The 14250-nt window shown below is 46.7% G+C and overlaps 1 protein-coding gene across 10 annotated transcripts in view; it reads right to left on the reverse strand.

Moving 5' to 3' along the window:
* Positions 1-14250, reverse strand: part of ARHGEF9 (Cdc42 guanine nucleotide exchange factor 9) — a 207600-nt gene that overhangs the window by 12823 nt on the left and 180527 nt on the right. For all 10 annotated transcript variants that reach the window (XM_017817034.1, XM_017817026.1, XM_017817060.1 and 7 more), the window contains 2 exons: positions 2252-2495; positions 1483-1551 (listed from right to left, as the gene is read on the reverse strand). In XM_017817034.1, the coding sequence (XP_017672523.1) occupies positions 1483-1551; positions 2252-2495 (313 nt within the window). The remainder of the gene's footprint in view (positions 1-1482; positions 1552-2251; positions 2496-14250) is intronic.

The following is a 14250-nucleotide window of genomic DNA, read 5'->3' on the forward strand; positions in this document are numbered from 1 at the left end:
GAAAGACAGAGAAGACAGAGAGCAATTGCTGTGTAAGACATAAGTCCTGTTGGGCATATTGTATTTGTCAGGATGCAAGTCCAGTGATTTACATGGGAGTAACGGAAGGCATGCTCAGACACCTCTGAACTGTGTTCCTTAATGGCTGAACAATACAATTATTAATTAATACCTTAATTAATTAATAATATAATTAACTGAACAGCAAGTAATAATTTAAACTGGTTTTGTCATGGCAATCATGCAAGTCTGATTCTCTAATTTTCCAGTTGCCACAACCCCTGTGATTGGTTCCGTGCTGAGGGATGAACATGCAGGTGGTGAGGGGGACTCTGTGACCACGAGCTGGTGACAATGGCCACTCCTGCCTGAAGCACAGGTACCCTGTGTGAGGTACCTGGGCCTGGTTTTGGGGTGTGCACACTCTGAGCTCAGAAAATCTGGCCAGGAGAGTTTTTAGAGAACATCTTAGAAGACGACATAGGAAGTTAGTAGAGAGGAGAAGACTAATGACAATGGAGAGACACAGCAAACCAAGGAGTTTACAGCTGGCCTGGCAAACCACTCCTGGACCAGCAAAGCCAGTACACAACAACAGGTGAGGCAGAAAGCAAAGAGCTCCTTCAACTTCTGAAAAAAAACCCCACTGCCTGCGCACAGTGGGGACAAACCTGCCTGGGGCTGACTTGAGCCCAAGCAGTGACAAGTTCTCTCAACACGCATTTATAGGCCTAGTTGTGCCATGGAACTTTGGTACTGAATCGATATGTCTATGACATAGTGAAGCTTTGGAGAACTTGCAAGATGACCTCTCTGACTTTCCCTCTGTGTTCAGTATTTCCAAACCTGTAGCTGCAAGAGTTATTGCCAGTTGTGATTCTGCCTAATACCTGGCATGGCATTGATTAGTTGGCTGTACCCTGCCTGGGTGGGGAAATGAATCTGACAATCAAGAAATATAATGTCTTTACTAAAACACTTTATTTCCTAGAGCTGATACTACTGTGCTGTCCTTAAAAAGTTACAGGCAGCCCCAGGAAACAAGAGTGTCCCCTTTCCAGAAGCAGGAAAGGGGTAGCTCCCTCCCCAGTTCCAGCATTTTAGTCATCCTTCTTTTTTTGCTTAATGAGAGACTTTGGGAATTAGCAGAACCCCTACACACCTCCGCACTCACTCCCGTTTCCGCCTGAGATAAAACAACTGAGATAGATTTCTGCCCCCAGGGACAGCTTCTGGACATCAGACTGGAGACACGAGATCAAATTCATCTCTGGTGCCATTCCACTGGCTTCAAGCACATTCGACCAGAGATTAATTTGGCCCACAGATACATTAAGAAAGGATACAAAGCACAAACGGTATTTTATAAAAAAAGAGCAGGGGAGGGGGAAGTTCAAGGGGACGCTGGATCCTAACCCAGCAGGATTCAGCCCAGCCCGCTCCACCCTCACATCACCAGGCACAGAGCATGTTGCCGGTTACCTTTTTGCTTACTGACTTTCTTTACTGTCATTGCCGCTTGCCGCTTTTGATTTTCAGAAATTTCAAAGCCTGGAAAAGAGAACACAGCAAACACAATTCAGAAGGTTGCTTACAAAGCCTCGGGGTTTTTTTTGGGGGTGGGGAGATGCCCTGCACTGTTAGGCAAACACAGAAGGCCCCAAGCGGGCAAGGATGGCCCGGTGAACTGAGGGTACGGGTGTGTTCTACTGAAAAGCAGCTCTTCCTTGAAGGACAGGCCTCTTTATAATCTCACTTGTGCAGGGGCTGTATGAAAAGTAAGATTAGACCCATTATTATTTATACAGTAGCATAAATATGCCCAGTGCTTTACAGCTGAGCACCAAACTGAGCCTGAACTGTCGCTGGTTACAGTCAATGGACAGGCTGATGAGGGGCGGGCACGGCTGGGAAGTCACTGACTCTGCTGCCCCCCCCACTGCACGAGATATAATCATAGCAGAATGGTGCAGCCAGGAGACACTGAAGTCAGATGGCCAAAGACTTCCTTCTCCCATATACTTATGGAGGTCCAGGCTTGAAGCTACGGGCAGAATTTATTTATTGAGGGCCAAAAATAACAGTAGCTGAATTGGAAAGAGACCTGTTTATGACTATGAGAGCAGACAAGGACATTTCAGTAAGACTGAACTGTAATTCTACTACATAAAAATGTCAGCTTCTCCACCCATTGGGGCTAAATTAAACATTACCAACAATCTCCTTTCAGATTCATTTCCATATTCCTCACCTATCTTTTCATCTTCTTTTACCATCTTCCTTTCTTCTCTGAAAGCTCTAAGCCATCGTAACTTCTCCTCCAGTTTCTTGGCAAAGAATAAGTGCATTTCCTCAGTCTCCTTGTTATGAAGTTTGAAGGCATTCTTCATGCTGACATTGAAGTCATCATCTCTCCCATCATCTATATCCACCACTTCATATTTATCCATGTCTATGCGCCCTTTGTAATACAGAATATCTCTTCTTATCAGATCCTACAGAGACAAAAGGAGAAAGGGTTGATTGTAGGATGCTTATAGAGCCTGAGCTCATCAGGAAATTCCTGGGACAGCTGAAGAAAACAAAGAAATAATGGTGCAACCTGGCCAGGTTCTTCGAGCCTCACCTGTTGTGAACACATTTCTTGCAAACAGGGTAGATCACAGGCAGAGAAGAACAAAATACACCTCCTTGTGCTGCAAAATTCAGCTTGTGGGCATGAAGAAATGCCTCTGAGTAGGAAACACGCTTCCATCATTTCCCATGATGGGAGGTTCTGTTCCATGGGACGAGAACCATAAGACACAGGCCACTGGCCTGACGGAATTCCTGTGCTGCCAGCCAGGTGTACAAACAGAATGCAGCCATGTTTGGCAGCGCAGACTGGGTAGTGCAGATCTGTTTTCCAAACACATTCCCAGAGCCAGGGGAGACAGGTCTCAGCCCTTTCTCCTTGGAACCCATTTCCCATTCGCACACAGCTCACCGGTGAGAAGTCACCCCGATCCTCAGGCCAAAGCACTCCTAACCTATCTCTGTCTCATTACACCCTGGATTTAACCTCTTGATCCAGCTTAATATTTTCTTTTTCCCTCCTTGATATTTATAACCTTTTCAACCAAACCTGTTCATGTTCATCTCCTTCCTCAGTTGGTTACTCCTTTTTGTTGAGCAGCAGCTTATTTCTCTATGTTGGGAAGGGAAAAGTAAATTTTGTACTGCCTTTACTAGAACTACTCTTGATTTATACTGATTTAAGAGGAGAATTGGCCCCACATCTCTTTGTCTTTACAGGAGAAGATAACAAAAGATGATCCTCAGAAAAAAATGTTAATTCTATAGTCATGACCACACAAAGTCATTCAAGTTTCAAGGCACGCATATTTAGAACACCAAACTCAGCAACACACAATCAAGATTTCCTTCCTCTAACCACTCTCAAAAGCCAATATTTAGGTATATTAAATCAATTTAACCTAAGTACCTTTGGATTTTTGAGATAAAGATAAATATAAAGATGAATGTATGTCAAAGGATTCATTTAAGAAGAAAAATTAAATCAATGTACAGCATTTATTTACTCAAATAATATTTAGCAGTGAGGTTTTTTAAAGATAGGCAGTAGGTATAACTTTAAAAAAATTAATCTTGAAAAATAAACTCTACACCATAATTTATTTAGCAAACTTGCACCTTGCTCATGGATCTGCCAGACAGTATTAATTCTCATTAGACAGGGCACTGGCGAGAAGCTTTAGATCCTGACTCCTTCCCCTGGAATGTTCTGGGCAGGGGGGAAAATTCCATTAACAAATCTCTAGTAGAAACACCTTCCTCTAGTGCAGGCTCTGAGCAGTGATGCTGTCCAATACACAAAAAAGGGTATTTCAGGCTGAATAGGCAACAGAATATCTTTTCTGTTTTGTCCTAACTTGGGAAATTGCTTCTTTCCCTCTGTGCCTGGGAAAGGCTGTAAGCGTCACACAGGACCTGATCAATCCAATCGATACCACACACTGTGTTTAATGTGAGTCTGGGGCTCATCTGTAGAAATAACATTTATCTCCACCACACTCTCAAAAAAACCTGATCCCAAATCTCACAGGAACCAAGATGTGCTCCTTAAATTAGCTGTACAACAGCCACTCTCCTTCCCACTGATCCTGAGGACTTGCGGAACACCACCTGAACAGACCATGCTCGTGATGACACGGGTGAAGAGGAATCCACAGAACTTTTCCAGGCAACTCTCATGATTGTGTAGATTTGTTCATGAAGGTATTACAAGAATAAAGAATCACAATCTTCCTTCTCATCAGGCTGTGTGTTGGCCTTTTCCCTACACACACTCAATACATTTTTCCCCTTTTATCTCTCTGATTTTGACTCAGAAAACATTATGAGCTATTTTTAACAGCTAATGCCAAGTGAATGCTTTAACAGCTTTGTGCAGAGGACAGTCCCTGGGTTTGGAGGTGTCTGCCTGAGCTGCTCCATACGTTTCCTCTCCCAGGCTGAGGCTCTTGCAGAGCATCTCCAAGGCTCCTGAGCTCCGCAGGTGCTGCTGAGCACTGGATGTGAAGGTAACGGCGCTGCCTGGGAGGTACTGCAGGAGCAGTGAGGAGATACCGGAATCCTGCAAGGGCTTCTGGAAATAAAATGGCCCCACAGAATATTATGGTTGGTGAAATGCAATAGTTCAGCTGCTGAGCCTGCACAGAACACGAGGAAGAAACGCCATGGTTTGCCCTTGAGCGCTGAGCAAGCACAGGGGAAAGGAGGGAAAGACAACAAGCACAAAGCTCCTGTCTGCCACTTTACTGCCATTGGAGGAGAAGGCTCAATAATGACTCTAGAAGAAATGGATCATCTCTTCTCCCATCACCCTCCCGATACCCCACAGCACATTTCCTTCCTACTTCCACAAAAGAAGGACATTCCTCACTCACTGACCACAAACTCCAGCAGTGGTACCCTGAATTTATAAGAGACCCTTTACTTCTCCCTGAGTGGTGGAGCACATAATCATCTCCGTGAGTAGCACATGCCTGCTCATGGAAGACACTTTGTACATACCTGGTTCCAGAAAGTTCAGTCCATAGAGCAGATTAACAACTGTAACTGGATAATGTAATTTTTAATATCTTGGCATTTCTATTATCACTTCTCCTTCTTCTTGCCACTCAATAAATGGATATTATTTCCCAACTGACTAAATTTTAATACCCATAGTACGGGATGCATAATAATTATTTGATCCATGGATATTTTACCACTTATGTTCCTACAGCTCTTAAAGAATAACAGATATTACTTAGCTCCTTAGTGAACCATGAGCCTCTTCAAATGGCTTACACTGTAATTGAGTTCAATAAAATTTAGGTATTCATCTGGGCTATGTGAGAGACAGCAAACAAGGCCAAAGACTTGTTTTAAGGAGCTTTTTATGCATGTACACAAGAGAACAGGAATTCAGGGAACACACAGGCCATGAAGTGATGCTGCTTGTGTGCTCTCTGCCATGTGCAGCCAGGAACCTGGAGCAGCACTGAGAAATGATCCCGGTGCTCCCCACACTGTTTTGTCCAGCACAGGACTATCCTTTCTCCCAGCATGTCCGTGGAGACAAACAAGCAAACAGAAGATAAAGGAAAGTAGCTGTGTGGCCGAGGAGCAAAATGGATCGTTCAACCAGCCCAGTGTAAGAGCTGCATGGCAGGAGAACAGAGCAGACAGTACACACAAAATGAGATTCATCTGCTATGGAAGAAGCCACACTGTGGAAAGGAGCTCTGGCTTTGTGGGGCATAGAAATGGCAGCTGGGCAGGCTGCTGCTTCTGCTCCTGATTATACCGGGGATAACATATTAAGAAGAAATAATTAAGCTCTAAAATGCACCTTCATGTACATGCTGGCTGTATTAGTATGGTATTGCCTGTTATCCTGCCCACAGTTCAGTCAGCATGACGACTGGCTGGTTTACACTGCCCAGTTCTGAATGTCACACAAAATTATTTCTTGTAGTTAAATCAGGCAAGAGCAAGAAAACATAAAAAGACAAAAAAAGACCAAAAAAAAGGACTCTCAAAACCTCATCAGTGGGGAAAGGACACAGAAATGAAGTTGTTTAATCTAGAAAGATAATAATTAATAACTAAAAAGGAATGTGCTGTTAGTATTCCAGTAGGTGAAAGCTGCTGCTCTTCTACAGAGCCTGGTGATCAATTATTCTCCATTTTGATTGTGGTTTGGCTCAATTTACCACCAGGGAGAACAGCATTAGAATCTTGGGACAAAAATCTTTCTAGCTATAAGAGTAGTTAAACTCTAGAACAGACAAAATAGGGAAGTCTTGGGATGGCATTCCTGAGGGATTTTCAAAAGAAGGTTAGAAAAACATCCATCAGAGATGATCTGAGTATACTTAATCCTGCGAAGGGAATAGCTGATCTCTTGGGGTCCTTCCCAGCTCTGCATTTTGATGGTGTCTGAGAGGAAGGTGACAGATGGAGGAGGGATGGGTGAGAGCAGGTGGGATTTACACGGACTGGAGGGGCAGTGTGGGAGAGCCCCAAGGCAGCAGGAGCCACAGCGACACAGACCTGCAGTCTCTGCAGAGCATCCAGACTGCCTTGCCTGGCTCTGAAGGCAACTGATGCATTTGGGTCATTTGCACTTATTTGTCTAAATATGATCTGTTTTTACCCTACAGCTTCTATGATTTCCTTTTCTTTCCCTCACTGAGGTTAATTAAGCTCTACTGAATAATGCTCTGCAGTCTGTTCACGTAATCTGTACTAAGGATTCACAAGGAAAAGATGAAGCCAAAAAAAGTGGTGTTTGATGGGAGCACAAAACAAAGTTCTGACATATTATGTAAGCTCCCCCCCCTCAGTTCTGCTCTCCGAGGGCTGTGTTGGTGTTTGCAGCTTGAGCAGCTTGTGCTGAGCTCGGGGCTGGACCTGCCTGTGGGACCTGCCTGGGCCATTCCCTCCTGCTCCCACACCCTGCCCCTCTCTGAAGGGGGGAAGGTCACTTCAGAAGAAAAAAATCTGCTTTGTGACCATCAGAAGGAAACCAAGGCTGAGCTCTGTTGGAAAACTTGGAGATCTGAATCTGGGATGTGGCTTCCACAATGAATTAAACACTTATTGAAGTGGATATAGGTACCTGCAGAAAGGACTGCACCCGTAAATCAGAGTGTTCAGTGGCTCTTACTATTGCATTGACTTCTACTTGTCTTCAGTACTGCTTCCTCCTGCTCTCTAGCTTTAGTCCATCACATTTTTCTGCCACAGCTGCCCAAGCCAGGCACAGCCTTTGCACGCTGTGGGTGTGCAAGACCCTGTACGAGTCACACCTCTGCAGGAGAAAGAACATTCATCACAAGGAGAGCAACCTGCAGTCACTCGTGCAATGTGACATCAGAACTGAAAGCTATTCAAGGGTTTAAGCAGCACAGGGCACATAAGGAGGAAATTACCCCCTGTCAGAGGGCACAGGTGAGGCCCTGCCCTGGTCCCAGTCACTCGTTCCCACGAGCTCCACGTGCAGCATCCATTCATCCTATTAATTGCTTGGTGCAAGGGTGGATGGGGAGGCCTTAAGCAAGGGTTGTGATTTTAGGATGGTGCATTTTTTCAAGGGCTGTGGTTTATTCTGTGCTGGGTCACACTCGACTTCTCATGCGTAAAACAAATCATTTGTGAAACACAAATGGAGGAAGAGCCATTTGCAGCCGTGAGTCATTAGATCCCTCTTACGAGCTGACAGGTGAGGAGATGCCAACCACAGAATAATCCATGACAAGGTTCTCATTGTATATGTAGGTTATTGGTCCTCCTGGTTACCAAACCCCTGCATATTCCAATGGCAAAGGAGGTTCAAACTGACCTGGGGAGGGGTGATGTGCTCTGAGCACAGGGATCAGCCAGGCTGTGTGAGTGCAGCCCCCAGGGCTGGCAGGGGCTGGCTGGGGGCCTCGGGGTGAAGTGACATTTCTCCCTCAGCCCTTCCCCAGCTCTACCAGGGGATAAAGACATTTGCTTATTGTACAGAGCAACAGGGAGCTGTAAGTAATTGGTGAGAGACACACTGGCAGCCTCTGATGGTGGATCTCTAACAGCTCAGAGCCACGTAAGAACAGCTCAGCCTTATCCACGCTTCGGGATCAGAGCTGGCAGAGCCCAGCGAGGCAGAGAGACCACTGGAGAATGGGCAGCTGAGGATGAGGCTGGAGAGATGCCACTACAGCCAAGTGCCACCCCTTGGTGAACAGCTGACACTGGAAGAGTTGATGAACAGTGAACGGTTGATGCTGAAATTGGGCAAAGACTAAGCCAGGGTCCATAATAACTGCACCCAAACACGAACCCACGATTTGGGAAAGGCAGAAGTTTGGAAAAGGCTGAGTTGCCTTTTGCACTGAGGTGTGGGGCTCAGACCCCTCTCTGATGATTTCTTGCTGGCATGGGCAGTGCCTGTAGAGCAGAGGGAGTGAGCAGGGTTTTTTAATGTACTCTTGAAATTTGTCCTGATTTTTCTGCCTGCTTGCTCTCTATCTTCACTCTGCCCAGCCTGCCGTGAGCAATGAGAGCATGGCACACTGCCACTTCGCCATGTCTTTGGGTATCTTTAGTCATAAGGGCTTTCAACGTCCTTTGGCTTTTTAAAAAAGTATTTGGAGCCTACATTTTTAAAATCTAATTTACCTTAAAGAGACCCTTTGATGAAAGCAGCCCAGCCTGCTTTTCATGAATACCAAGGGGGCAGCTTTCTGTAGCATTTGTTCATGTACCTTAACCCTCCTGTGGGCTGAGTTTGAGATGGGGCAGTGACACATGGATCTCATCGACCAGCCCAGAGCTGTGAGTGCATCATCCAACCAGGCCCTTCCTCGGTCCAAATGAGAACCTAAGACTCAATGAACCCTTGTGAATGGTTTTGTCCTAAATATTCTTGATACCAGAAAACAAATCTAAGCCCTGCTAAGTGTTTGGAGGCCAGAGGCTGTGAGCCCTGGTATCAGCTTGTCAGACACAACGGCTGGGACTGAGCCAGCCTGTAGGAGCAGGGAGATGGGGCCTGCACAGCACAGCCTGAAATGTAGCGAGGGATAGACTGTATTAGGAACAGGGGGATGTAACACCACCTCCCCAACACCACCCTCAACAAACCTCCTGGGACGGGCCAAAGAGCCTCCCAGGGGAGCCTAAACCTCTCTCAGTTTACATAACTCCTCTTGCACAAGGACAGCTGTGCTGGGGAGGTCGGTAGATTCCTGCCAAATTATTCAGCACTGTCTGTCTCCTGAGTTTGGGAAGAGACGTTTGATTCATCCTTGCCAGCTCCATGGAGCTGCAGTGTGGGATCCGAGAGGGGGAGGATTGGAGCTGAAAGCATTTATGTGGAAATGCTGTTTTGCTTCCATGTATTTAGTGGAACATCAGTGGCATTTTGATGCCTTGTTCCACCCTGAGCCCAATCACTTTGTCTGCGAAGCCGTGGGGCGAGGGCTAGTGCCTTTCCAAAGAACTAATAGCAGGAAGAGATGGGAAACCCTTCTGCACCCACGTCACTCTGGTCTTTCCAACTTGCTCTCAGGGGCTTCAAATTGTGCTGATGAAAAGCCACAGCAGGAAGAGGGGTAGATTTTCAGCTCTGGAGGTTTTGTTTGTGGACCAAATTTACACCCACTGCAATTATGGGAGTGAAAAATTAGGCACAGAGTATATTGCAGAGCATCCTGCAAATCTGTATGACCACAGGAGGAGAGACACCTGATCCCTGTCCAGCCAAGCAACACAGACTGTGAAGGACTCTTAATTCAGCCCTTTTTGGATTTTAACACTGAATTAGCAACTAACAACTTAAAGCCTTCCCTTGCCCTCCTCCCGCTGTCTCCTCTGGATCCCTCTGGCTCCCACTCTTCCCTCTCTGCTCCCTTGGAGCCAGTGGATCACCAGCAAGTGTGGCAGGTGCTGGCTCAGGTCAGTGCAGCCCCTCAGCACGAACCCTCCTGTGCAGCCGTGTGAGGGCATGTGGCTGGCACCTGCACAGCTCTGCCTGAGGGTCACTGGGCACTCCGGGCTCTGGGCTGTCAAAAGGAATGTTTTCTTTCCCTGAGCACACCTGTCTGAAAGCTGAAGGACTGTTTCATAACTGGTTTTAAACTATATCCCATCAATTTCTGGACTTGGCTTCATGTCCAGCTCTCTGCTGGAAATAGGAGGATGTCCAGCTCTCTGCTGGACAGGAGGATCCAACTTCCCTGCCCTCTAAGGACCCACAAAAACCTCTTGCCTGCAGACAGCACTGAGTGATCATCTGGGCATGAGCACAGGGGTCTGGCAGTGGGGCTGTGGAAACACTGGTCTCTAAAAACTTCATTTCACACTTTGTTCTGGGGCTGTGACCAAGCCAGTGTGTTCTCTTTGGTCACCTCCCTGCCTATCTCATAGAATCATAAAATATCTTGAGTTGGAAGGGATCCACAGGATCATCAAGGTCCAGCTCCTGACCCTGCTCAGGACAGCCCCAGGAATCACCAGCAATCTCACCAGGTCCAGCAGCAGCAGGCCCTGCCTGCCAGGGCAGCACTGAGTCTCTCCTGAGCTGCTGGTTTCAGCAGCTCTCCTGAGCCTGACCTATTTGCCCACTCTGCTGCAGGCTGGGCCCAGGCCTGACCCAAAACAGGGCATTTTGGGGAGATCTGTGTTACCGGGAGAAAAAGAGAAGGGATGGGTGGTGCTGCAGAAGTCAAAGAGTGCTCCTTGTGGGTCAGAAAACCACTTCAGAGTAATAAGAATTGTCCCAGGGCTGCTCTGTGTTTGCAAACAAGATTTTGGGCTGGTCCTGTGAGACCTGGTTAGCCCGTAATAAAAGCAGGGCCGTTGTTTTGGTGCAGAGATTACTTCAGTGATTCCAGCAGAAGTGATATGGGAACTAGACCTTCTTACACTAAAAGGGCTCAGCAATGTCTCTTTTATCTTACCACTTGGAAACCTGAACTGCAATGGAGGCTGACAGGATTATTTTATTTACTCCATCTCCTGTAGCACAGCTATTTCTGGCTGGCTGTCTGGCTACTGCTATTAAACTGGTCTCATTTTGCTTCTCATCCAACCTGCTTTGCTCAGGGAGCTTAAGGGAAGACAGCAATAGCAATAAACTACAAGCTGGAGCCTGCGTTGCCTCTTGATTACAAGAGACACATAAAAAGCACAAATGAAAACTAAATGTGTTTCATGCAGTCACTGATCTTTCTGCACTGTCAGAAAACACCAATCATGGAGTCCCATCAAGGACTGCTTGGCTATTGAGGAAGGAAAAGTGGAATTTGGTGCAGAAACTCAGTTAACCCTTCACACTTCATGCTGTCATTCCCAGCCCGATGCCACAGCGCCCTGGAGCCCATTGGGGGAATCCAAACTATCACCCAGAACAGATAAGGGAAGATCCTCCTCTGCTGAGTGCCTCCAGCATCCCCAATGTAACAGGCTGTGATCATAATTAATGCTGTGTGTCACAGGCCTGGATATTAAGTACCATGATTTGCAAATCTAAAGCATCTCTGTGTCAAACTCTCTCAACTTCAGGGTGATGAGGAAAGTGGACCCTGTACCTTTAAGGCAACATCTTTTAATGCTGCCATCATCCAGGATTGCCTTCATTTCTTGGTAATTATGGTCAGCATGCTGGAATATGCATTCCTCTCCTATTATACACATAGGGCAAGGCACAGTGAGGCCAGTGCTTGCTTCCTGCTCAGTGTATTCCCTTCTGCCTTCCCAAAAGGCAACTCTGCATTAGGGCATCCAATCAACAGTCTCTTCGGAGAAGCCACCACTTTGTCCTCAGGCACATGGCAATGTCCCACTCTCTGGTTCAGGAGACACGGACAGAAAATTCATTGGGAGACTTCGACATTAATCCAACAGCTGAAAGTTACCCGGCTTTGCAAAGAAAACCTGAATCCTGAGCTCTCCCAGAGGCTCTGGATCAGGAACTGTGGCATACAAACTGGTATTTCAGCATTCAGTTTATTGAAGCCTGAAATAGTTGACATGGCCATTTCATCTAATTAAACTCCTCACTTCCTGGCACCAGGAAATAATCCAGTGGTGATGTTAGGAAGTGACCAGTGCTGTCTCTGATGGTCAAATCTAAACCAAAGAGATTTATCCGTAAAGCTCAGAAACAGCTTTTGTTAAAATTATCCCACACAAGTTGCTTTGTAAGATGTTTGCCAGCAGTGAGAGCTGCCTGCCACGGTGCATGCTGCATGCAGCCCTTAGAAATCTTAGTGCAGGTTTCCTGCTTGGAAGAAAGACCTAAAGATACCCCCACTGGTGGAAATAACACCTACCAAGCACAGTTGAATGCAGCCCTTGGTAATTACACATCTTCACAACCCAGGTCTCTGAAGACCTGTGCTCATGGTGCTCATGGAAATGTGTTTGGGAATTCTGCCTGAGGCAGTAGATCTTAGGCAGCCAGGGAAGGGGCTGAGCTTGGCCACTGGATCCCACCAGTGCCACTACTCCTCTCCTGACAGCTGAACTATATTAATGACCAGTATATGACAGTCACATTGACACAGAGAGTTCAACACAGTCACATCAATGACCACACCAATACCTGGATCTTCACACCCAAACAAACTGTCACCAACTGCTTTGAAAGGACAAACCTTGGATCAGCTCACACTGCAAAAGCCCTTGGAAAACTCCTAGGACACACAGCCAGTGGGAAGACAACAAGGACGTTCAGGTTCAAGGAGCTGCTCCCACCGGCAGCTCTCAGCCCAATCCACCCACCTGTATGAGACCAGAGAGCAGTGGGATACAAGGCGTGGTCCCAACCTGCAGGGATCTGTGGACAACCACGATTTCCAAAGGCCAGGCAGATGCTGAAGCCCTGCTTGAAATATTTGGGAACAACCAATAAACACAGTGAATGCTGATCAGCAAGCTCCTGGCTGTCAGAGGGCTGAGTTGGCACTACTGATGGGCTTGCAGGTGTATCAGGCAGGGAACAACCAGGTGATAATGTCAGGAAGAATCACACAAGAGTTATCCTCCCTCACAGAATGTCTTGGCCAAGTGTCCAACAAAAAAAAGGCTCCATAACCTTGAAACATCCTCAAACAACAGCAGAAAGGGATGGCAAAGTCTCTGGAAAGCAGGGCATGAGCAAAGCAGATGGGGTTATTTGGAAATATGTTACCTGCTGCTGAAAGCAGTAGCTGGACGCTAGAAATACCTCCACAGCCAACAGACCATGTCCCTTAGACACAGGCAACAGTGGATGGATCAGTGGGAAAAGAAACACGGTAAATTCTGGTAGCACACAACAGGAGATGAAACCTTCCTGGGCCAGCTGCCGCTGGAGCCGATGGACCAAACCCAAGCCAGCAGGAGAATGGTACAAACAAGATGGTTTTTGAGAATCTGTACTGTACCTTGTCCTTGTACATGTACACATGTACACAGAATGTGTACTGTGCCTTGTCCATTTTTTATCACTCTGCTTGAGTGCAGTAGCAATCCAGCAGTACAGAGCAGTGCAACCACCCAGGGGACCAGCAGCAGTACAAACACAGCGAGGGTCACAGTGAGTTCTCCTGGGACTGACACCCAGCACTCTGGAGGGCTGGGACCAGAATGCTGCCCAAATTTCTGCAGCAAAAGAAAACCTGACTTTCACTGGCTCTCTTCCAGATAGTGCAGGAATTCATATTTCATCTTCCTGGACTACTGGTATATCAGCAAAAACCAACACCTCACCCTGGCCTACAGGAGGGACACTGATTCCAGCCAGGTTTGCCATGTAAGAGTTCCTCATCTTCCACTGCACAAACCGTGAGCAGGAACCTGCCAGCCTGTGCACTATGAGCCCACTGTGGAACCACGTTCGGAGACAATGGAGTTCAAAGGGAAGGACAGAGAATACCAACATCCAAAACTGTCACAGAGCTTAGGATACAGAACTGTGTTCCATCAGGAACTCATGAATCACTCTTTGCAACCATGGGATCCATATGCATTCCCAGGGGATGCAAGAGCACAGAGCTGTTGCAGCTGCAAACATCTGCCAAGGAGACCATAGGTAATGAAGGTGAGGATGATGTGCAGGTAACTGCAAGGAAGATCTGGAGGAGTGGGGGATCTTGTTGAAATATGTGCTTGTCTTCTAGAGCCTCTCAGGATATCCAGCAAACCTCCATCAAACTGAAGCATCTGTGGCAT

The sequence above is a fragment of the Lepidothrix coronata genome, unplaced genomic scaffold (assembly GCF_001604755.1).
Source record: "Lepidothrix coronata isolate B3197 unplaced genomic scaffold, Lepidothrix_coronata-1.0 Scaffold2, whole genome shotgun sequence".
NCBI lineage: Eukaryota > Metazoa > Chordata > Aves > Passeriformes > Pipridae > Lepidothrix > Lepidothrix coronata.